Raw genomic sequence first — 24,306 nt, forward strand, 5'->3', positions numbered from 1 at the left:
CAGAAAGAAAGCCTACCTCCACGCTCTGTAATGCTGTGAAACTGACCGGGACAGAGCAGAGCCCAGGAGGCCTGGGGTGGGGGCACTCTGACAGCAAAGTCTCGCCAGCGTGCGGCACCCCACCCCTCGGGAGGAAATGACTCAGTTTAACATGACATAGCCCCATGCACAGAAGCCCCAAGTCTGAACAGATGGCGTGTGGTCAGCGTGCTGGGGACGGCGAATCACACATCAGACTTGGTGACCACATGTGAAAGTGTAAGGATGGCAAGAGCAGCGCAGGGAGCGGCGCAGCAAGCTGTACGGTGAACCCTCACTGGCAAGTCACCTGACCCGAGGTGCTGTCTGGACTCTGCAGTGTGATTTGAAAGGCATGCAGCTTTAAGTTCCTAAGTCCAATCTCGGGTAATAAGTGGAGGCCACATCACTATTTAGAAAGAAAGTGCAGTACTTTAAGGATAAGTACTTTAAGGAATAAGCAGGAAGGACTTAGAAAGAGTGGCTTAAGGGGACTTCTCTGGTGGTCCAGGGGCTAAGGCTCCACGCCACCAAGGCAGAGGGCTCAGGTTCATTCCCTGATCAGGGAACTAGAGCCCACATAGCACAACTAAAGATCTCATACCTGCAACCAAGACCTGGTGCAACCAAGGAAAGAAATTTTAAAATAATAATAATAAGGGGTCAAGCATTTGTATGCATTTGTGTCCCCAAGAGGCTGAAGAATAGCTTGGTCTCTTAAGCACTGCCCTTGCAAGCTGACTCAAATTCTTAATTTCCCTTAACTAAAGCTTTCTTTTTTATAGCTTGGATGATGGTAAATTTTAGCTCAGGCCAATATTAATGTATCACCAATTCTAAACTTGTTAGGTCTTAATTCATGAACTTTTTTTCTATTAATAAATCTTACAACTCAAGCCTGTTTCTTCAGGGCCACAGTTAGAGGCAATACCAAGCAACTTGTTAGACTGAAAGGCATCTCTTCGTGCCCTTGGTTTGCATGTTGAGGCTGGCTTTTTCAGTGAGGAATTAGGGTTTATCATTCTTTGATTAAACTGAATTCTATAAAAAACGATCGGCTTTGATGTCTGCCATGATCTTCCCTGCCACTGACGCTATGCAAGCTCTTGTGATGGTGACTATTACTGTGATCAGTTTAACCTCTTCTGCAGAAATGTAGTCTAATATATTCCAAAGCAAAATCACTAATTTATGTATACATCTGCTTTCTGTCCTGGCACAGATAATTAAGAGCTAATTGTAATTATCTATCACTTAGGATTAGCTGAGGGTCTGAAACACTAGACTGAGACTCTGGAGCCCTGAATTACACCCTTTTCTCTGCCCTTCTCAGACCTCAAGACAGTGGTCCAGCCCCTCTCTCTCCGTTGGCCAGATGACCAACCGCAGTCCTGACATGCACCCTGTCAGTACATGGGGAGTGAAAGAGTTAATGTTCCTCATTCCCAGTTCTTTGACTAAGAGATGGTGGATGAATAATCGTGTCACAAGAATATTCCCTCTTCCTCACCCAGATGTGGGGAGTGATGACTGTGAGTCGAGCCATGTGGTGCTGGAGTGAAGAAAGCATATATGAGTGACCGAAGCTAAAAGGCGAAGGGCAAGCAATGATTGATTGCCAAGTGTCGGCTATGACCCCAAGGTAGTTAGGCAGAGGTCACCGCATAGGTTTGCCTGTCTCTGAGCAGAGCCCTGAAAATCAGATGAGGAGGAAGATCAAAACGCCTGCCCCCTCTGAACACAGACCTCTAAATCCATCCCTTAGAAAGAATTATCTTTGCTCTCCAATAGTCTAAATTTTATACCTTTCTGCTGAGTCATGCAATTGATATCAATAACATCAGTTTATTTTTAGACATGAATGCGTGTCCATTTGACCAAGAAAACTTGACATCCAAACAAGAATGACTTAGTGATAGAAAATGGCTGGGGCTGTTAGTAAAGGCCCAGTCTCCTCTTTCAGTGAATAAAACCCAAATTCTCCACCCTCAGTACAAACATGCTCCATCTCTTCTGAGTTCAGCTGGTGTCAAAGTGCTGATCTAAAAGAAATTAACATGAGAAAAAAAAAAAGTTAGCGTGTGTGCTTGGTGTGACAGTCCCAGCTCACTAGACTGGAATTAGAGAACCAGGGTCCTTGCCTCAATTCTACCCTTAACAGTGACCTTGACCAAGCCCCTCCACCTCTGAGCCTCAGCACATTTTTTTCGCCAACAACTCAAAATACTTTGTAACCTTATTTATGCAAAACAAGACCAAACAAGAGATCCCCGCTATGTAGAGAACAAAGTGTGACAAGAGTTCTCAGGGTAGTTTTTGAACTTAAAGGAGCTGGTTCAGACTATTTCTGTTAACAGAAAAGACAAGAAGGGCTTGAAAAACTCCTCCCCTCTGAGTCTTGGCAGAGTTCTTAGCCTGGTAAGGTCTCAGGCATTGCCATGCTTCAAATAAACATTGTGAAAAAGTCTTCAACCTTGTAGTCTTCAAAGCACTTGGAATATTTTTTTCTTGTAAAAGGGCGATTCCAGTATCAGAAGAAAGATTGCTTTCTGCTCATGTGAAAAAAAAAAAAAAAAACCCTCCTCTCAGGAGTTCCCTGGTGGTCCAATGGTTAGGACTTGGTGCTTTCACTGCAGTGGACTCAGGTTCAATGGCCAGTAGAGGAACAAAGATCCGCGTGGCAAAAAAAAAAAAATCCCCTCTAGCTCAGCTTGAGTGCTGAGTGGCTTCTCCCAGAAATCACCCCTAGAATTTGACTAGGCCAGCCCACCTGCCGAGGGATGGGCCAGCCACCCTCACCTCTGCTTCCTGCCCAAACAGAACTCCAGCATCCCTGGATGCAGTCGGCCCTGGAGGCAGAGACATGCTCACCACGTGATACATAATTTGGATTTGTCTTGCTCTTTAGGCATGAGGATGACGTTCAGCACTTCAAAGTCATGAGAGACAACAAGGGTAATTACTTCCTGTGGACAGAGAAGTTTCCATCCCTCAACAAGCTGGTGGACTACTACAGGAAGAATTCCATCTCCAAACAGAAGCAGATCTTTCTGAGGGATAGGACCCGGGAGGAACAGGTATGCTGCTAGCCCCCATCACCCCCAATCCAGAGATTCTGGGTGGTTTGGGTCCCTTTGTGAACCCCTAAAACCATGCATTTGATGGGCAGGTCCCTGCATATTCTGAAAAGCAGAGATCTCAGTTTAAATCCTAGCTTAACACTTTCTAGGTATGTGACTTTGAAAAGTTCTCTAATTCTCAGTTTGTTCATCCACAAAATTGGGATAATAGTGACAGCTACTTCATAGGATGGTTCTGAAGGTTAGAGAAGGATGTAGTCCATCCCTTCCTTCATTCCTAATCAAGCCCCAAGCACTCAGTATACATGGGCTCTTAAAGACACTGTTGTTTCATTATTCACAGCTGTTACCATATCACAGTTTTCAGCCTAGCTCAGGAGCTACCCGAGGATGAAGTAACTTGGGGGAAGCGGTAGGGCTACCCATGGGGGTATTAGAACCTCGAGTCCAGGACTAATGCAGCAAGTAGAGCTTTGTGACAGGATTTGGGGGTGTGGAGGGTAGAAGCAGGAGGCACTGGAGGAGAAAACCGGAGATGGAATTCTTGCTCTTGGAACAGTTTGAAACATGAAGTATTGTCTTAATAGAAAATACTTCCAGGGACTTCCCTGGCAGTCCAGTGGTTAAGAATTCACCTTCCAGTGCAGGAGGTGTGGGTTCTATCCCTGGTCCGGGAGCTAAGATCTCACGTGCCTTGGGGCCAAAAAGTCAAAACATAAAAAGAAGCAATGTTGCAATAAATTCAACAAAGATGTTAAAAATGGTCCCACATCAAAAAATCTTTTAAAAAATGCATCTCCAACAGATCTGGCTTTAAAAACTGATTTCATTGTTAACTATCCTGATTACCCAGTCAAGTGAAGAAAACTTTCTGAGCATCAGTTTTTCTCATCTGTAGAATGGAGAGAATATAATGCCTTCTTCATTGGACTGTGGTGAGGATAAGTGAGATATAATCATAGCACTCACCACAGAGTCTGGTCCCCAGATGGCACTAAGGAAATGTTAATTTGATTCCAAAAGTAAATTCACACACATGCAATCTATAAAATATATTTCAAAGGAAATATCATGGTTATAGGAGGAGATGGGTATTATAGGAACCAGCACTGAGTGGAAGAGTTGAAATCCCAAGGACAGATTATCTGAAAAGGCATTGAGACTTTTCAAAGCAACATGTGCTTTGGAGAAGTAAAGAAAACCATCCCTTTCAAGTAATAGGTTGATTTTAAGCCTGAGAAGTTACAATCAAAGGAGAAAAGGGTGTTCCCAAATGCACACAAAAGTTCAGAAAGGAAAACAAAGGTTAATACTGACCTTGTGAATTCTTTCAACCAGGAAATGGACAGAGATACTCATTTACTACGATGTGCATGCAGAGATGAGAGAGGAAACATAAAACCACACTAAACTGGATTTAATGAGTTCATTTTGCCAAGTGCTTAGAACAGTGCCTGGCATATGCTAAGCCCAGAGCTCTGTGTAATTGTTTGTTAAATAAAAATAACAAGAAAGTGTCTCTGAGTCATGAGGTTGTGGTAGCATTCAGGAGAAAGGTCTTGTTTTTTTCCCTACATGCCCAGCAGCAGGCCTGGTTTCCATGGTGCTGTGAGAGCGTTGCTGTTTGGGTCTCTATCACCAGGCTATAAATGACAGTTCAAAATCATGCAAAGTCAATAGCAGAGCTTATCTGGAGGATAGGATGTCCAGCGGTATGGCAACATGCGATAAGGAGGGGTGGCATTGTGTCGGTAAAATGGAACATTTAAGCTTGATTACACAGAGAAACACAAGCCCACGAAGAAGGGACGAGATGGGTACCAGGTAGAAAGTGTATAAACCAGAGACCCAAACTCCCCAAAACAGGAGAATCTGAGAATGCACAGGCCACTGTGAAAATGTGATGATCTGAACCATTGATTTTCTTTAAGCTGCTCCCACCCCCATCAGCTGTTTCTTGGAGCTGTCAGAAGCTAAGTCTGGGAACAGCTGCTGGAAAGGCTGGGTTGGGCCAGGAGAGGTGGGAGGAAGATGGATCTGTGTTCTCTCTGTTCTGTCCCAGGGTCAGCGGGGCAACAGCCTGGACCGGCGGTCCCAGGGAGGCCATCCCCTGAGTGGGGCTGTGGGAGAAGAAATCCGGCCTTCGATGAACAGGAAGCCGTCAGATCACCCCCTGCTCCCTGCTTCGCAGTATCCCCCGGCCCCCCTGCAGTCACAGCAGCGGTACCTGCCGCAGCATCAGCATCATTTTAATCAGGTACCTGGGGAGGATACAGCGGGCACAGGGAGCGGAGGGGGACCTGCTCTCCTCCCAGGCTTCAGCAACCTTGTCCCTACCGGCACTCAGTGTGTGAAAAACCCCACAGTGCCGAAAACAATGGAAACAAATAAATGTTGGGGGCCAGTTGAGGCCCCAGGACTGTCTGTCAGGGGAGGAATGTCCCGCTCCAAGCCTGGTCCCATCTGGTCTCGCTGAGCCCAGAGAAAATATCCTGGGTCCTTAGAGGGCAGAAACATGGAAACTGCTTTTGGCAAAGACATCTCTGTGAAATTAAATGAGTCCCTGCTTAAACACATACACACACACACATACACAAACACACATATACACACACACACATTCACACACTCACATGCACATACGCTCATACACATGTATACACACATATACACATCCATGTGCACACATCCATACACACATGCACACACATACATACAAACACACGCACACACATACGTATATATACATATAAACACACACGTGCACATGCCCATACACATACAAACACACATATGCACACATATACACAAACATTTACACCTACACTCAGACACACATGCATACACACACACACACTCTCACCCTGAGGACTCCGTGAACAATGACTTCATTTTTCCCATCAGCACAGTTCCAAACCTTTTGTGCCCCTTAACCCATCTGGCTGTCGAGATCTACAGGAAAAACAGATTAAGGCCAGAAATGGAGCCTTACTTCTTTATTTATTTATTTATTTATCCCCCGCCTTGTTCCAGGTGGGATTTTAGGTGGCTCACTGAGATGGACAATATAGCCAGATAACAACATCCCTAAATTCCTTAGCAGGGCACACAAAGTCCTTCGTGAGCTGCCCAGGTCTGCCTCTCCAGCCTCATCCCCTGCTCCCTCCCCATGCAAACAAACATCCTGGCATTGCTGTACTTCCTCTAGTTATCAGAATGGTTCACTGCATTTTCTCTCATGCTTTTGAGTCTTTTTATTTGCTGTCCCTTCTGCCTGAAATGCCGTTTCCTAGTCGATTCTACTCTTTAAATTGGAGTTCAAGCATCACCTGCTCTAAGAAACCTTCCTTGATCACCAGGCCAACTCAGACAGTTCTCTCTGCTCAGTTCAGTTCAGTCCAGTCGCTCAGTCGTGTCCGACTCTTCGCGACCCCATGAATCACAGCACGCCAGGCCTCCCTGTCCATCACCATCTCCCAGAGTTCACTCACAGAGTAGACTGACGTCCATCGAGTCTGTGATGCCATCCAGCCATCTCATCCTCAGTCGTCCCCTTCTCCTCCTGCCCCCAATCCCTCCCAGCATCAGAGTCTTTTCCAATGAGTCAGCTCTTCTCATCAGGTGGCCAAAGTACTGGAGCTTCAGCTTTAGCATCATTCCTTCCAATGAACACCCAGGGCTGATCTCCTTCAGAATGGACTTGTTGGATCTCCTTGCAGTCCAAGGGACTCTCAAGAGTCTTCTCCAACACCACAGCTCAAAAGCATCAATTCTTTGGTGCTCAGCCTTCTTCACAGTCCAACTCTCACATCCATACATGACCACAGGAAAACCATAGCCTTGACTAGACGGACTTAGTAATGTCTTAGTAATGTCGGCAAAGTAATGTCTCTGCTTTTGAATATACTATCTAGGTTGGTCATAACTTTTCTTCCAAGGAGTAAGCGTCTTTTAATTTCATGGCTGCAGTCACTATCTGCAGTGATTTTGGAGCCCCCAAAAATAAAGTCTGACACTGTTTCCACTGTGTCCCCATCTATTTCCCATGAAGTCATGGGACCAGATGCCATGATCTTCGTTTTCTGAATGTTGAGCTTTAAGCCAACTTTTTCACTCTCCTCTTTCACTTTCATCAAGAGGCTTTTTAGCTCCTCTTCACTTTCTGCCATAAGGGTGGTGTCATCTGCATATCTGAGGTTATTGATATTTCTCCCGGCAATCTTGATTCCAGCTTGTGCTTCTTCCAGTCCAATGTTTCTCATGATGTACTCTGCATAGAAGTTAAATAAGCAGGGTGACAATATACAGCCTTGACAGACTCCTTTTCCTATTTGGAACCAGTCTGTTGTTCCATGTCCAGTTCTAACTGTTGCTTCCTGACCTGCATACAGATTTCTCAAGAGGCAGGTCAGGTGGTCTGGTATTCCCATCTCTTTCAGAATTTTCCACAGTTTATTGTGATCCACACAGTCAAAGTCTTTGGCGTAGTCAGTAAAGCAGAAATAGATGTTTTTCTGGAACTCTCTTGCTTTTTCCATGATCAAGCGGATGTTGGCAATATGATCTCTGGTTCCTCTGCTTTTTCTAAAACCAGCTTGAACATCAGGGAGTTCACGGTTCCCGTATTGCTGAAGCCTGGCTTGGAGAATTTTGAGCATTACTTTACTAGCGTGTGAGATGAGTGCAATTGTGCGGTAGTTTGAGCATTCTTTGGCATTGCCTTTCTTTGGGATTGGAATGAAAACTGACCTTTTCCAGTCCTGTGGCTATTGCTGAGTTTTCCAAATTTGCTGGCATATTGAGTGCAGCACTTTCACAGCATCATCTTTCAGGATTTGAAATAGCTCAACTGGAATTCCATCACCTCCACTAGCTTTGTTCTTAGTGATGCTTTCTAAGGCCCACTTGACTTCACATTCCAAGATGTCTGGCTCTAGATTAGTGATCACATCATCATGATTATCTGGGTCGTGAAGATTTTTTTGTACAGTTCTTCTGTGTATTCTTGCCACCTCTTCTTAATATCTTCTGCTTCTGTTAGGTCCATACAATTTCTGTCTTTTATCAAGCCCATCTTTGCATGAAATGTTCCCTTGGTATCTCTAATTTTCTTGAAGAGATCTCTAGTCTTTCCCATTCTGTTGTTTTCTTCTATTTCTTTGCATTGTTTGCTGAAGAAGGCTTTCTTATCTCTTCTTGCTATTCTTTGGAACTCTGCATTCAGATGCTTATATCTTTCCTTTTCTCCTTTGCTTTTCGCCTCTCTTCTTTTCACAGCTATTTGTAAGACCTCCCCAGACAGCCATTTTGCTTTTTTGCATTTCTTTTCCATGGGGACGGTCTTGATCCCTGTCTCCTGTGCAATGTCTCGAACCTCATTCCATAGTTCATCAGGCACTCTGTCTATCAGATCTAGGCCCTTAAATCTATTTCTCACTTCCACTGTATAATCATAAGGGATTTGATTTAGGTCATACCTGAATGGTCTAGCGGTTTTCCCTACTTTCTTCAATTTGGGTCTGAATTTGGTAATAAGGAGTTCATGATCTGAGCCACAGTCAGCTCCTGGTCTTGTTTTTGTTGACTGTATAGAGCTCTGCTCACTCATCACATAAATGCATACGGTTCCCCCTCTGAACTGTGTTCTCTGAGGACAGGGGCCTTCTCTTTCCAGATACACATCCCCACGCTTAAGACAGTCCTAGACACATGGTAGGTGCCTGATAAATAGTCCTTGGTTGAACGGGTGAAATCTGGCATCATCTTCACAACCTCAGGTCTGTTTGTCACCCTATACCCTCTCTCCCTTATCTGGGGTTTATTGTCCCGTGCAGTAAGTATTCTTGGAGCTCTGGCTGCGTCCGCAGCATCGGAGCAAGGCGCTGGGGGAGCCCATGAGGGGTGCTTCCAGCAGTGTGGTGATGGCTATCTGTCACATCCGTTTCTAGGAACGCCGTGGAACCAGCCTGGACATAAACGATGGGCCCTGTGGCCTGGGCATGGGCACCGAAATGAATGCCGCCCTCATGCACCGGAGACACACTGACCCGGTGCAGCTCCAAGTGGCTGGGGTATGTGAACGTCCCTCTCTGGGCTCAATGGAGGAGACCGAGGGGCCAAGTAGAGAGACGGTTGGTCCTCCAGAAGAGGCCTCACACTGCGTGGAGTTCACATAGAGGTGGAGGGAACCCAGCCAGTGACGGTGGGGCGAGAGTTCGCGGCAGAGCTGATCCCAGCTGGCATCATCCGGCCTGCTGCCCTCAGTCTGGCCGTCAGGCCTTGCCCGGTGCCCGTACTTCCTGGCTGCCATTCTAGCAGGGGGAGGCCTGTTGCGTTTGTCACTGATGAGGCTGTGCTGGCACCGAGGCTATTAGTCTGGGCATGCTGTGCTCTGTTTGTCACTTGAAGAAGATAAAAAAGACCACCTATTGATGTAGGGATCCTCTCGGGGCCTTGGGGGATAGGCTCAGGGGTTGCTCAGGGCTAGACACCCGGGTCTGCTTTCAGTGGCAGCAGGGTTTGAGGTACCACTCTGGAGAGCCATCCATCAGCCTTCAGGGCAGGCTGCTCACGGAGAGCTTTGTCTGGACCACAGGGCCAGCAGATTCTCTTCCGTGTGTGTGCCAGTGACTCAGAGCCCAGCTTGGCCAGCCCGGGCTCAGCAGGGCCCCTCTGTTTTTCCCCAACAGCGGGTGCGGTGGGCCCGGGCGCTGTATGACTTCGAGGCCCTGGAGGACGACGAGTTGGGCTTCCGCTGCGGAGAGGTGGTTGAGGTCCTGGACAGCTCCAACCCCTCCTGGTGGACCGGCCGCCTGCACAACAAGCTGGGCCTCTTCCCTGCCAACTACGTGGCACCCATGATCCGATGAGGCCCTCTGGAGGGGACGGAGGCTTTTGTCTGAAGCTGCCTGCCTGCAAGGGACAGGACAAGGAAGAAAAGCTTGGAACTACACATACATGCAGGCATATATATGCGTGTGTATATGTTCATATGCACACGCATATATATGCCCATGTGTCCACACATTTTTAAATAGTAATTTATTGGCAAGTTAGTTGCTTACTTAGTCGATGGGAAAGGAACTCAGGTGGAGATTTATATTCATAGTGATTTTTCTACTCCCCTCAGCCGGTGCATGGAAAGAAGGCAGTGGGGGCGTTGGGAAGCGGGAGGCAGGGAAAAGAAATCAAAATGCTTCCTGTCCTCAAGTCAGCAGGCTTCCTCCTCATCTCAGAAATGCTCGCTGAGAGGAGCCAAGCAGGTCGGCATCTGGCGCTGGACGCAGAACAGCAGGGCGGGGCTGGGCTTGGCGGGGCTTGTTCTAGTTTACCTGAACGTCCCACTTCTCCCCCACCCTAGGGTGGGTGTGCGGGCCCCTGACCTCCTCTCCTGCCAGGGTGGGCACTGCTGGCTGGAGGATGAAGGCACAGGTCTGAGCTGGGCGCGGAAAGGGTGCAAGTGGAGGGCTGGAGCAGCCCAGGGTCCCGGAGCCTGGGCAAGGCTGGCCCCCCTGGCCAACGCTCCCTCAAGCGAACATTCCTCAGCTAATCCTTTTGCCTGTGGCTGATGTGGAGAAGTGGAAACACCGTGAGAGCCAAGCACTGTTGGGAAAAGGAGGGGTTTCTCACAAATCCCTCACTGGCTTTCTTGGGTGTAACCTCCCTTTCCCCCTGCAACCGAGAAAGCAGCGTCTTAGCCTCTGTAAGGCGCTTGGAGAAGGCCCAGCTGAAGATGGCGGACTTTAGAACTACTGTCTCGTGGTTCCCAGGGTGTCTCTTCAGGGCTCTGTTTCTTTCCCCTCTTGGTTTTCTGTATTTTGAAGACGCTTTGCCCAGCGGCACAGAGAGACGCCCATCCCTCAAGAACGTTGTTTAGCGCCTCATGGACCGATTGGCCGTGACCCTGGATGGCAGGGGGCTTTGAGAGAGCTTCCTGTTCCTCCGACTGTGGGCCCGCTGCCGGCGCCTCCCGGGCCCACGAGCTGCACCTGGGAAGGAACCCCACTGCTGCTGTCTCTCCTTCACCTCAAAATAGACTCCTGTCTCCCAGGGCTCACCCCGGGGGCGTGAAGCACAGAGCAGGCTGGCTGGGGAGCAGGGAGGGACACTGCAGGAGGACGCCCGGGGTCTCAGCGGAGCTGGAACAAACCTGTCTGCCCCGCGGGCACTCAGGGGGCGGGTGTGTGTGTTGGTTGCGGGGCGGGGCGGGGCGGGGGGCGCGTCCTGAGACGTGAAGGAAAGGGCTGGGGCGGAAGTGATGGTGCGGGGCGCGGGTGGGGAGGTGAGGGGGGACGACCTGTGGCTCTGTCCTCTTCCCACCCCTCCTGCTCTGAGGGTGGCAGCCGCCACCCACGGCGCCGAAGAAGCGTTTCTGACTCAGAAAGTCAACTGTCCGTGTTAACACAGGCTGTCCTGTTGACTCAAATCTCTCGTTCTCTGATGCCCCTGTCGCCTTTAGAGAAAAGGGGGAAATGAAAAAACTCTGTGGTGGATCTTGGGAGGGAAGAGAAAAATAGCCCTAGAGGCAGGGGGTGAGAGTGAGGAAGCCGGCCTCTGGAAATGAAAGTGCGGGGAGGCAGGAGGGAGCGGAGACATTTCAAAAGATCCCGGAGCAGCGTGAGAGGCAGGAGGGGAGGAGAAGGGACGGGAGGTTAAGTGGGAACAGGCTAGGAAGACACTGGAGTGATGGGTCAGGGAGCAGACTGGGCGCAGGCAGGAGGGACCGAGGCTGGTGGGCAGGAGGGACCTGGCAGAGAGGACTCGGCAGGACCAAAGGCAAAGGAACAAAGGCCAAGGAGCCCTGATAAATGTTCCAGTGCTGAGCGGTGTGAACAAGTTACAGTAAGTAAAAGCCAAAAGTAGTGTTCGATTCTACACTGTTTACAAACCTCATGCTTTAAGCGCCCTGCAGATTGGGTCCCTTTTGTCTGATGCTGTGGGAAGACCAGTCCCAGGGAAGACAGAGGAAAACAACTTGATTTTAGCCTGGGTTTTGCGCCTTGAAACGCTTCTCAGGAGAGCGGTCATATTAATAAAACACAATGCCTTTGTTTCTCCGAGCTGGGTCTGGTGTCTGTGTCACACACCCCTTGGGCAGAGGGCAGGAGTCACTGACCTGGAGCGGCTGACCACACAGTGTGGGCAAAGCTTTCAGAACCCCTGGATCTGGACCTTCTGTTCCACCGAAGCTTTTTTTTTTTTTTTGATTGAAAGATAATAGAATTACAATATTGTGTTGGTTTCTATCAAACATCCACATGAATCAGCCATAGGTTTTTACCTATGTTCCCTCCCACTTGAACATCCTTCCCATCTCCCACCCCATCCCACTCTTCCAGCCCATTACCAAGCCCGGGTATGAGGTCCCTGAGTCACACAGCAAATTCCCACTGGCTATCCATTTTGGATGGTATGACCGACTCAATGGACATGAATTTGAGCAAGCTCCAGGAGGTGGTGAAGGACAGGGAAGCCAGGCGTGCTGCAGTCCATGGGGCCTCGAAGAGTCGGACATGACTGAGCGACTAAACAGTAACAATCCATTTTACGTGGCAATGCATGTTTCCATGTGACTCTCTCCATACATCCCACCCTCTCTTTCCTCCCCCCATCCCAGCTGTGTCCATAATCCACCAGAGCTTTTAACCTCTCTGAGATGCTCAGAGAGCCTGTCTCCTGCTCTTTGGACAGCTCAATTCAGAAGGAGGCCAGAGTCACCCTAACCACCCACAGAGAGAACATGGACCAGACTAAGAGGACAGGGACTAAGCTCTCTCCACGCTGTGGCGGAGAGGGGAGCCCTCTAGCCCTACCGAGGACAGCTCTCTCCACCTGCAGCATTTCAGCACCAGGGGCGGGTCCCCCGCAGGGCCTCACACTAGTCACACAACCGGGAAACAGCATTGTCTCTGAACCGCTCCGAGTGACTTGGGAGCTACCAGGAACTTCCAGAGAAAATTCAGTTCCTGTTGGACCAGTCCGGGCTCCCTCACCGCTTGCCGAGGCTCGCAGCATTTCAGGTGTCTTGTGACTGCCCCTGCCCACCCACTTTCAGATGGCCCTAGGGTGACCTGAGGCAGCGCTTCTCAAAACCAGCATTCCTATGAATTACCTGGTTATTGTTTTTTAGTCGCTAAGTTATGTCCGACCCTTTTGAGACTGATGGACTGTGGTCCACGAGGCTCCTTTGTCCATGGGACTGTCCAGGCTAGAACATTGGAGCAGGTTGCCGCTTCCTTCTCCAAGGGATCTCCCTGACTCAGGGATGGAACCTGTGTCTCCTGCATTGGCAGGCAGATTCTTTACTACTGAGCCACCAGGAAATGCCCAATGCATGCTTGCTAAGTCACTTCAGTCATGTCCAACTCTTTGCGACCCCATGGATTGTTGCCCACCAGGCTCCTCTATCCATGGGATTCTCCAGGAAGAATACTGGAATGGGTTGTCATGCCCTCCTCTAGGGGATCCTCCTGACCCAGGAACTGAAACTGCATCTCTTATGTCTGTCTCCTGCATTGGCAGGTGGGTTCTTTACCACTAGGCTTCCAAACTAGGCTTCCCTGGTGGCTCAGATGGTAAAGCGTCTGCCTACAACGCGGGAAACCTGGGCTTGATTCCTGAGTCGGGAGGATCCCCTGGAGAAGGAAATGGCAACCCACTCCAGTACTCTTGCCTGGAAAATCCCGTGGACGGAGGATCCTGGTAGGCTAGAGTCCGTGGGGTCGCAAAGAGTCAGACACGACTGAGCTTTCAGTTGTCCATACACTTCACTTTCACTTTCTTTACCACTAGCATCCCCTGGGAAGCCCAATGGAGAAAGTATAAAATGCAGAGGCTGATTCAATCCTGCATCAAGCTCTGAGGCGATGTTGCTGGGTCCATGGACCACATTTGGGTAGCAACGGGAAAGAACTTGGCAGCGAGCTAAACAGCTACACAATCTAATCAAATCCCTCTTCTAGGGATACTCAGGCACTTTTCTTTGTCGCTAACAAGTCACTTCAGCTGTGGAATAGACAGACATGATTCAGAACTGTCAGAACACCATTTGCGCTTGGCAGCCCAGACTTTTTCTTTTAGCATCTTCATCTCCATCAAGAATCAAGGAACATCAGAGCAAGAGGCATTCCGATGAAACGCAGATAGAGATTTCCTAACAGTAATTACTGTAAACACAAGCAGAGATTATATAAATTGTGAAAGCTTTCTCAGGAGAGCCTTACGCTCCTGTGAGGTGTGGTCCAGCTTGGAGGCAGGGGGATGGCCCTATGACAGCATCAGATCTCCGGTAACTCCAAGCAAAACAGGTCACACGTGGGACAGACTGGTGTGGTTCAAATATTTGCCATTTGCTTTGTGTAAAGTTGGCCAGGAATACCAAGGAGAGAGCCTGAGAAAAGCCCGTTTTATTTTATTTATTATGTATTGTTGGCTGTGCTAGGTCTTCGTTGCTGCGCAGGCTTTTCTCTAGCTGTGGTCGGGGGGTGCTATCCTCTAGCTGCAGTGTATGGGCCTCTCATTGTCCTGGCCTCTCCCATTGTAGAGAATGGGCCTCTAGGGCAGGCAGGGTCAGTAATTGCAGCTCCCAGGCTCTGGGGCACAGGCTGAATAGTTGCGGCACATGGGCTTAGCTGTGGCACCCCAGCTTCGCAGCATGTGGGATCATCCCAGACCAGGAATTAAACCTGTGTCTCCTGCACTGGCAAGCGGATTCTTTACCACTGAGCCCCAAGGGCTGCCCTCAGGTTTTTAAATACCTCTACCACCTTGGAAATGTTATCATCATCTCTCCCTTAGGCAACTGAATTCACCTCCACCCTTTTCTCCCTGTACACTCCCCTGTCCCCTGTTCATTCTCTACACAGATCCCAGAGCCAGCTTTGTAAAACATGAAGTCTAATGGCAGCACTTTCCCGCCCAATGCACTTAGGTTTACATCCAAAGTCTTAACGCAGCTCTGTGAGGTCTGGCCCCCCATCACCCTCCGCAGCCTCCTGTTTCATCTCGCCTCTTTTGCTTCATGTCCCTGCCCCCCGGCCTTCTCTCAGCCTCCAGAAGGCCAAGGATCTGTCTCTGTATCTTTCACACCTGCTGTTCTCTCTGCCTGGAATGCATATCCCCTGCTTTTCACCTGGCTCAACTCCTACACCTCTCCAGCTCTTGGTTTAAATGTTACTTTCTCAAATTGTCCTTTCCTGACCCCTAATTTAAAATAAATCCTTCCTGGGACTTCCCTGGCAGTCTAGTGGTTAATTCACTGCCAAGGACCTGGGTTCAATTCCTGGTTGGGGAACTAAGATCCTGCAAGCCACGTGGCACAACCACAAATAATCATCCTTATCGTCATCCTTCCCATTAGACTATCTCGTGGTTCCTGGTACTTCTCCTGAGGAGCACATACACAGAGGGTGGTACCAGAATGATTACTATGACCCATTAGACGGTGGCTCAGACAGTAAAGCATCTGCCTGTAATGCGGGAGACCCGGGTTTGATTCCTGGGTCGGGAAGACCCCCTGGAGAAGGAAATGACAATCCACTCCAGCCTCTTGCCTGGAAAATCTCATGGACGGAGGAGCCTGATAGGCTACAGTCCATGGGGTTGCAAAGAGTCAGACATGACTGAGCAACTTCACTTCACTTTATTAGATGGTAAGCTCCTTGCGAGCAGAATTGTCTCTGTTTTGTAAACCACTGTAGCCCCAGCATCTTGATATTAACATTGATGCCCAAGTTATACTAGCTCTGGGCCACGTGTGCGTGCTCAGTCTCTTTAAGACGTGTCTCTTTGCGACCCCATGGACTGTACCCGCCAGGCTCCTCTGTCCATGGGATTTTTCAGGCAAGAATACTGGAGTGGGTCACCATTTCCTCCTCCAGGGGATCTTCCTGATCCAGGGATTGAACCAGTGACTCCTGCATTGGCAGGCAGATTCTTCACCACTGAGCCACCTGGCTCTTGGCCATCTGACCTCAAAATCTCCAGCTACTTCTGGAAGTCCAAGAGACACAGGATGGTATCTCTCATGTGTTTAAGCACCAGTCTGCTGGTATCTCCTACCCTGGCCATGTTCAATTGCCCGGGACACCCTCTGCTGACAACGTCTCCCCTGATGCTGCAGATTCACTGTGTATTGCATCTGTCGCTGGTGAAGTGGCCCAGTCCTTCAGGAAAACAAACCTGCCCCATCATCCATGTGGCAAGGAGTTGGGGGGAGGATGACCTGCACCCCACTCTGAGCAGCCCTTATCCCTGGGCCCCGGAGAGGCACTGCCTGGGTCCAGGGTCCCTCACCAGAGTCTCTCCATCAGATGGGACAGTGATGCCACCTTCTCCTTCATCTCTTTTCTTTCTTTAAAATAAATTGTTACTCTTTTTAAAATTTATTTTTAATCTATTTATTTGACTCCGCCAGGTCTTACTTGCAGTACGCAGGAACTTCCATCTTCGTCGCGGCCATGCGGGTTCTTTAGTTGTGGCAGATGAACTCTTAGGTGAGGTCTGTGTACGTATGCATGCTCAGTCGTGTCCAACTCTTTGCAACCCCGTGAACTGTAGCCCGCCAGGCTCCTCTTTCCATGGAATTTTCCAGGCAAGAATACTGGAGTGGGTTGCCATTTCTTCCTCCAGAGGATCTTCCTGACCCAGGGATTGAACCTAGTTCCCTGACCAGGATCGAACTGGGCCTCCTGCATTGGGAATGTGGAGTCTTAACTACTGGACCTCCAGGGAAGTCCTTGTCTCTTTTCTGTCTCTCTCCCTATCACCCCTTTCTCCTTCAGCTAAAAAAATGCTCCTGTACCTATTCATTTGTGAAATAATGTCCCAGGAGATGTACACTCAAGCTGTACAATCTGGGCTTAGCTATAATTCATTTGTGAAATCAACAAATATTTACAAAGCACTCCCAGGGGCCACACGCAATCAGCCATTGGGTCCTTCCTGTCGCTTGACCTTGCCCTCTCTCTGCTTCTGTGCCACGGCCATCGCCTTGTTTCAGACTTCCCTTGCTTCCCTCCCAGGTCACTGCCATGGTCTCAGAACTGGCCTCCCTGCCTCCTGGCTGGCCCCCTCAGTCCACACTGCCAGAGCTGATTAACATGCAAACCTGATGACATCAGGCTTCTAGTGAAGCCTTCAGGGGCTCCCCATGGTTTTCAAGCTAGAGTATAAACTCCTTAGCTTCTCACTAAAGACATTTTGTGATGTCCTGACTCCTGCTTGTTTGTTCAGCTAAAATCCCCACCTCTGCCCCGAATGAGTCATGATATCTCAGACCGCTGAGTCTTCCCAGCCTGTTCCTTCTGCCTGGATTGTTTTTCTCCCACTTTTGATCTAGACCAGTGCTGTCCAATACTGCAATAATGATGGGAAAGTCTCTATTTGCTCTGTCCAACGTGGTGGCCTCTGGTCATATATGCAGTGTGTCCAGTGCAGCTGAGTTAGATAGCCAAGTGACTACTTATTGGGCTGTTTGGATCTAGACAACTGATACTCCCTTTAAAGTACTTCATTCAAGGCTCGTGTTCTGCACTGGGAAGCCACCCCAACTTCACAGCTGATGTGGATTCTCCTTCTTTATGTCCTGTAGCCTCTTTGCTCTGTCTCTGTCCCCACACTCAGAACTTCACTGCATCATCCTGCCCACCCCCCCCCCCCACTGCCCTGAACATTTTTGAGGGCAAACAATTCACTCAACAACAAGAATGCTTCAGTGCACTGGTACAAGTTTAACAACCGGCTCTTTGAGGACAAGCCCTGATTTGTCATGTTTGTAAATTCAATGATGTAAATACTCCTACTACGTGACCAGAGAATGAAAAGATAAACCACAGGATGGGAGAAAATATTTGCAAAAAGCCTATCTGATAGATACGTTATCTAAGACTGAGATCCAAAATAAACAAAGAATTCTTAAAATCCAACAATGAGAAAATGAACAACCCAATTCAAAATGGGCAAAAGACGTGAACAGACACCTCACTGAAGATATAAGATGGCAGGTAAGTATATGAAAGATATATAAGATAAGATAAGATATATAAGATATATAAGATGGCAGGTAAGCATATGAAAGATGCTCAGTATCACGTGTCACTGTGCTGTGCTCTGCTTAGTTGTTCAGGCGCGTCCGACTCTTTGTGATCCCATGGACTGTAGCCCACCAGTCTTCTCTGTCCATGGGAATTTTCCAGGCAAGAATACTGGAGTGGATGGCCATGCCCTCCTCTGGGTGACCTACCCAATCCAGGGGCTGAACCCAGGTCTTCCGCATTGCAGGTGGATTCTTTCCCATCTGAGCCACCAGGGAAGCCCAGGAATACCGGAGTGGGTAGCCTATCCCTTCTCCATGGGGGTCTTTCCAACCCAGGAATCGAACCAGTGTCTCCTGTATTGCAGGCTGATTCTTTACTGGCTGAGCTACCAGGGAAGCTCCTCATATGTCATTAAAGAAATGCAAATTAAAACTGTGAGATACCACTACACACCTCTTAGAAAACTCAAGATCTAAAGCACTGACGACACCAAATGCTGGCAAGGGTGTGGAGCAACAGGAACTCTCACTCACTGCTGATGCAAATGAAATGAAATCAAAATAGTACCGCCACTTTGAAAGAAAATTTGGCAGTGTCTTGCAAAGCTAAGCATAGTCTTAACATACGATCTATCAATCACTCATGCCTGTTGGCATTTACCCAAAAGAGTTGAAAACTTATATCCACACAGAAATCTGCATATGAATGTTTATAGCAGCTTTACTCATAATTGTCAATGCTTGAAAGCAACCAAGATAGCCTTCAGGAAGTTAATGGATAAATAAACTGCAGGACACCCAGACATGAGCTATCAAGCCATGAAAAGACATGAAGGAAACCAAAACGCATATTACTAAGCAAAACAAACCAATCTGAAATGGCTACAATACCAACTATATGACTGATATTCCAGAAAACGCGAAACTATAGAGATAATGAAAAGATCAAAGGTTGCCAAGGGTGAGCGGGAGAAGAGGTGGAACAGGGGATTTGTAGGGCTTCACAGTGAAATTCGTCCCTCTGATCCTATAATGGTGGTTGTACGTCATTTTACGTTTGTCAAAACCCACACCAAGAGTGAACCCGACTTTGGGGGATAGTGATGTGTCATGCAGGTTCATCAGCTGGAACAAATGGACCACTCTGGTGGGGGATATTGATAATGGGGGAGTCTAGGCATATGTGGGGATGTGGAGGAAAAATAATAAAAATCTCTGTCTTCTTCTCTAAAAACTTCTCCTAAAACTGCTTCAAAAATTCAAGTTTATTAAAAAAAAACACACACAAAAAACCGCCTTGGCTGACTTCAAGCTACCAGCATGACATCACTGAACTCGGAGTCGGGTAGAGATGTGCACAATCGACTCGCACGAGCATGTAGGAGCCGGCCCCAGCACACCACTGCACGAGTGAACGAATGAAGGTGCCGGGTGCTGGGAACATAAGAGATGCCTTCAGACTCCTGAGGAAGAAGCCTGTTCAGACTTCCAAGAAGCAGGACCTGCGGCTGCAGGTCTGATTTCAGCTCCACGCCATCAGATAAAGGACTGAGGCATCATGTCTTAGACTTATTCGGGAAGACAGGCTTTTGTTTCCTTTGGGTCCATTACCATTAATAGTAAGCCTTGTCGGGGTGTCTACTGAGTGCCCCAGTAAGACTAGAGGAAAGTGAGTGAGCCTGAGGCCAGGAAGCAAGAGAACCAGTTAGGAGGGTTTGCTGTCAAGAACACGGAACCTCGACCTGACCAGAAGGGTTGTGATGTCCTATATAAGGTTTCCAGAGGGAGGAAAGTTCCTGCCTTGTGGAATTCAATGGCTCATCGATGCCATCCTCTCAGCATCGGTGGTGTCTCTTCTCAGTGGCAGTTGCAGTTCCAGGCATCACAGGCATAACAACAATATCCAATGAAGAAGAGACATATTCTCTCCCAGTTTTAGTTAAGGAGAAAAAACCTTTTCTGGAAGCCCTTCAGCAGCCATCTCCTCAGATCCCACTGGAAATGACTAGATCACATGACATTCTTTTTTTTTTTTTCTCTATTTATTTATTTATTTGACTGTACGAGGTCTGAGATGTGGGTGAGGAATCAAGAATCTTAGCTGCAGCATACAGGATCTTTAGCTGAGGCACATGGGATCTAGTTCCCCATCCAGGGATCAAACCCAGGCCCCCTGCACTGGGAGCCCAGAGTCTTAGCCACTGGACCACCAGGAAAGTCCCACATGCCATTCTTAAACCAACTGCTTCCAAGGGACAAGACCATGGTGACTGGCTTAGGCCACCTGGGGGGACCTGAAAGGAGACAGAACCTGGGAACCCAGGCAGCGCTCTGCCCACAGGAAGAATCGGGTAAGGGTAGAGTAGCAGAGGGCAATGGTTGTCGAGACCCAACTACAGGGATTATTAGAAGAAGATCCACCTGGTTTATGACCAGGCCATTTCATAAACATTTCTTGAAATAATTAAGGACCTGGAGTCCAGTGGTTAAGATTTCGAGCTTCCACTGCAGGGGGCACAAGTTTGAGCCCTGATCAGGCAACTGAGATCCCACATGCTGCACAGTGTGGCCAAAGGAACAAAAAACTCACCGTGGTCTAGTAAAATGTTAATAAAATGCATTTTTTTATTATTTTTTAAAATTAAGAAACAAGAAGGCAACATGAGGGAATATGGCTTCCTAGCTCCCCACTCCAGGTTGAAATACCTGCATTGATACACACACACACACGGATACACACACATACACACTCACACACACATATATACATGCACATGTATACACACATATGTGCACACATAGATACGCATATACACAGATGTACACATGCATATACATGTGTGTGCACAGAGATATACACACATATACACAGATAAACACATACACACGTGTACACTCATATGTGCACACGGGTATATGTACACCTGTATAATACACATATATACACAGATATACACATATGTATACATAGATATACACTGATACACACATACACACATGCATACGCATGTATACAGGCAGATACACACATACATATATACATACATACATATACACACACACACCCTGCCATCAGCGCTCCTCTAAGGATTCCCACGTGCATGTCAATGGGGACAGGTTCCATGCTGTTCAAAGAAACCAGAACTGTACATACTAAGGCCCTGCGTCAGCTGTGAGGGTGGGGCCCCAGCCGGCCCGGGTCTGCACCATAGCCCCAGCAACTCTCTGGTCCTGAGACTCCCCCAGGCAGGGACCTCCAGGTGTGGCTCTGTCCAGGGTCATCTGTGGCCATGGCCTGACGTGGGTGGCCCTGTTCTGACAGGTCTGAACTCCCCAGGGTTAGCAGCCCAGGGTGCCTCTCGCCCCTGCTCTGACCTGGTTATGGGGAGTTGCTAGGTAACGGCTTCGCAGCCTCTGCTTCTTCCCACGCCGAGGAAGCCTGGTTACCATGGCAAGTCCAGATGAGTTGGGGTGTGCAAGGGAAAGGGAGCATGGGCCAGGGGTTGGCAGCCTGGACTCCACCTCACTCTCTCTGGGCCACTGGACCTCGGGGAGGTCTCTTCACCCCTCTAAGCCACAGTTTCCTTATCAGTAAAATGAAGGAGGGGTTGGGTGTCTCCTGGCTCTAAATGACTGACGCATTCAGGCAACATAAACTAAATAAACACTGATCATCAGATGCCTCTTAGGTAAGGGTGACTCAAGATGAGTGCAGAAAAGGAGTGGATTGAGTTATTTGCCTTTAAAATAAAACAGAAACTAGCAAGCCTGGGTCTCCATTAGGACACATAGAAGTTACAGAGGTTCTTCCTTCTGTTGGCAGAAACTTAGCTTCTGGAATCAATATTCATAAGTCCATGGGGCTCCCCGGGTGCTTTTCTGAAATCAGACTTCTTAAATAAGTCCTCTTAGGGTCCCCAGCTTGCTAAAGCATGCTGTCCCACTCCCAGGCTCTACTGGCCCTTATGTTCCTGCTGAAGCCATATCACCCACCCAGCCCTCCCTGAGTCCCGGCGGTCAACCGTGATTCCTACAGTGTGGGCTCTGCTGCTGGGTCTTGCCTTCATTCTGAGACCCGGCCTCTCCCTCTTTCCTGGTCCTTGCCACAGACTCCCCACCCAGGCCCAGATGCCAGGACCTCTGCAGAACCCAGCTCTTCACAGACCCCTACCACTGACTCCATCTTGTTCATGCCAAAACCCCTCCCAGAATCCAGGCTACTGCAGCTGAAGTTTCCTAACCCTGCTGCCATCCTGCAGGTCTGCCCGCCTGAAGCTCCAAATACTGTCAGCTGCTTCACCCCTTGGCATTCCCTCCACCCCTGGTGCTGCCAGCTGCATGCCACCACCACGACCTCCTCCACCCAAAGCCTGTGGTCACAGATGGCTCCTGTGCCCCCATCCCACCCCCAGCAGCTGATCGGTCTTTCCCTTCCTCCTCAGACCCTGCCTTCTGGTCTAGTTCTAAGTCTTGGCCACCCTCGATCCTTCTCTCCTCCAACCACACACACAGCAGAAAGGGTCGTGTCTGAATGTGCCCCAGGATGCTAGAGTCAGATCACCCCACGCTGCAGAGTCCCCTGGTTGGGGGCAGAATGAGGACTTCACACCTTATACACAAAGAATGAGAACCACCAGGTTGGCCAGGGCGAGTGGCTTTTTGACTGCTGGCTCTGCTCCAGGGCCCTCTAAGACCGTCTCAGCCCTGCAGAGACAGCCCCGTCCTTGAGTCATGCAGCCCAGTCCCGCCTTCCTTCTAAGGACTCCTGTACCAAGGTGGAAAAGTTGGGAAGGCACAAGCTTTGAGTCAGACAGACCAGTCCAGACTCTGCCTATGATGAATCCTGAGCCTGGGCAGTTTATTTCACCTCCCTGAGCTATTCTAGAGAACTGAACAGAGCAACTCGGAGTTGTCATGAGAAGGAAACAAGTTAAAGGGAACTGTTTGGTGAGGGCCCTGCAAACGGTGGGCAGCCCCTCACCGCCTCCCCCCCCAGCTTGGTAGAGACAGGCTTCCTCACCTCACCCCATTCCCAGACAGGCTGCTGCAACGGCCTCCTTGCCTTTAGACTTGCCTGCCCTGTGTTCAGTCCCGTCGGGGTAAGTCTCTTGGTGCTTATCAAACTGATAACTTGCTGACGTAGTAAATTAACTCTGGGGGAACACCTCTCCCTGGGCCTCACCTGCCCTCTCCCAGGTGCTTGCTGCCCTGTGATGGTGGCCCACCAGGGACAAAGTACTGAGTGTGCTGGCCAGATGAAGGAGTGATTTTCTTTCTTCTAACATACTTTTATTTACTTGGCAGTGTTGGGTCTTAGTTGCTGCAGTCTTTCATTGCAGCGCCGCAGGCTTTGTTGCCCTGAGGCATATGGGATCTTAGTTCTCCAACCAGGATCAAACCTGAGGTCCCTTCACTGGAAGGCAGATTCTTAACCACTGGACCACCAGGGAGTCCCAGGAATGATTCTTGAAGGGAGAAGGCCAGGACAGGCTGGGCTGTCCTGCAACCACCATCCCTTCCTTTGGGCCGTCTTCCTGCCTCCAGACTCTCTGCTACCCTGATCTGGCACCTTCTCTACTGGAAAACTTTCCCCCTGCCATGCCAGGCTTGGTGTTCAAGCAACCTTCTGGAGATGGTCGGGGTGGGGATGTGGAGACAGGACATCTGGGCTACTCTGAACCTTGCCCTTCATTTCTTTCTTTGACAACTATGCTCCTGCAGGTTCCCACCTGGAGTTCCCTTTTCTTTTTATTTACTTTTGTCTCTTAGCCAGCCTGCAAGGCCAGGGAAAATGCCACCACCCTCACAAAGTCTTCCTTGATTCCCTTCTCAGCCTGGAGTAACTCTCTCTCTCTCTCTCTGCAGAACCTTCTCCAGACACATGCTCTTCTGGTCTTGCCTGAGAGGGGTGTGTGTGCTCAGAGCCTGTGCCCTGTGACTTTGGGGGTTCCAGTCCTCAAAGACAGAGGTGAGCAGATACTAAGTGATTAAATAATTTCAGCCCAGGTCCTTCAGCTGGGGTCAGAGCTGTCTTAAAATTTGTCTAAAAATATTTCAGACACACCCCAGTTCCCTAGCCACTGGGCACAGGAAGTGCTTCCCCCCATCCCCCATCACCTACCAGGTGTGCTGTTCCAGGAACTGCTCCCAAGAGGAAGTGAGAGGCGCCTCCGT

At 49.0% G+C, this 24,306-nt stretch overlaps 1 protein-coding gene and 1 long non-coding RNA gene across 6 annotated transcripts in view; one reads left to right on the plus strand and one right to left on the minus strand.

Moving 5' to 3' along the window:
- The window catches only part of GRAP2 (GRB2 related adaptor protein 2), a 71,254-nt gene extending 59,097 nt beyond the window's left edge, over window positions 1-12,157 (plus strand). For all 5 annotated transcript variants that reach the window (XM_060414277.1, XM_012175674.4, XM_042247764.2 and 2 more), the window contains 4 exons: window positions 2,927-3,095; window positions 5,161-5,355; window positions 9,047-9,169; window positions 9,788-12,157. In XM_060414277.1, the coding sequence (XP_060270260.1) occupies window positions 2,927-3,095; window positions 5,161-5,355; window positions 9,047-9,169; window positions 9,788-9,967 (667 nt within the window). In that variant the 3' untranslated portion in view covers window positions 9,968-12,157. The remainder of the gene's footprint in view (window positions 1-2,926; window positions 3,096-5,160; window positions 5,356-9,046; window positions 9,170-9,787) is intronic.
- Window positions 1,844-2,927, minus strand: LOC132659641 (uncharacterized). Its single transcript, XR_009600302.1, has 2 exons — window positions 2,818-2,927; window positions 1,844-2,060 (listed from the first exon to the last, which is right to left on the minus strand). It is a non-coding gene; the product is annotated as an uncharacterized LOC132659641 (long non-coding RNA).
- Window positions 12,158-24,306: the final 12,149 nt, after the last annotated feature.

Source organism: Ovis aries, chromosome 3, assembly GCF_016772045.2.
Source record: "Ovis aries strain OAR_USU_Benz2616 breed Rambouillet chromosome 3, ARS-UI_Ramb_v3.0, whole genome shotgun sequence".
NCBI classification, from domain to species: domain Eukaryota; kingdom Metazoa; phylum Chordata; class Mammalia; order Artiodactyla; family Bovidae; genus Ovis; species Ovis aries.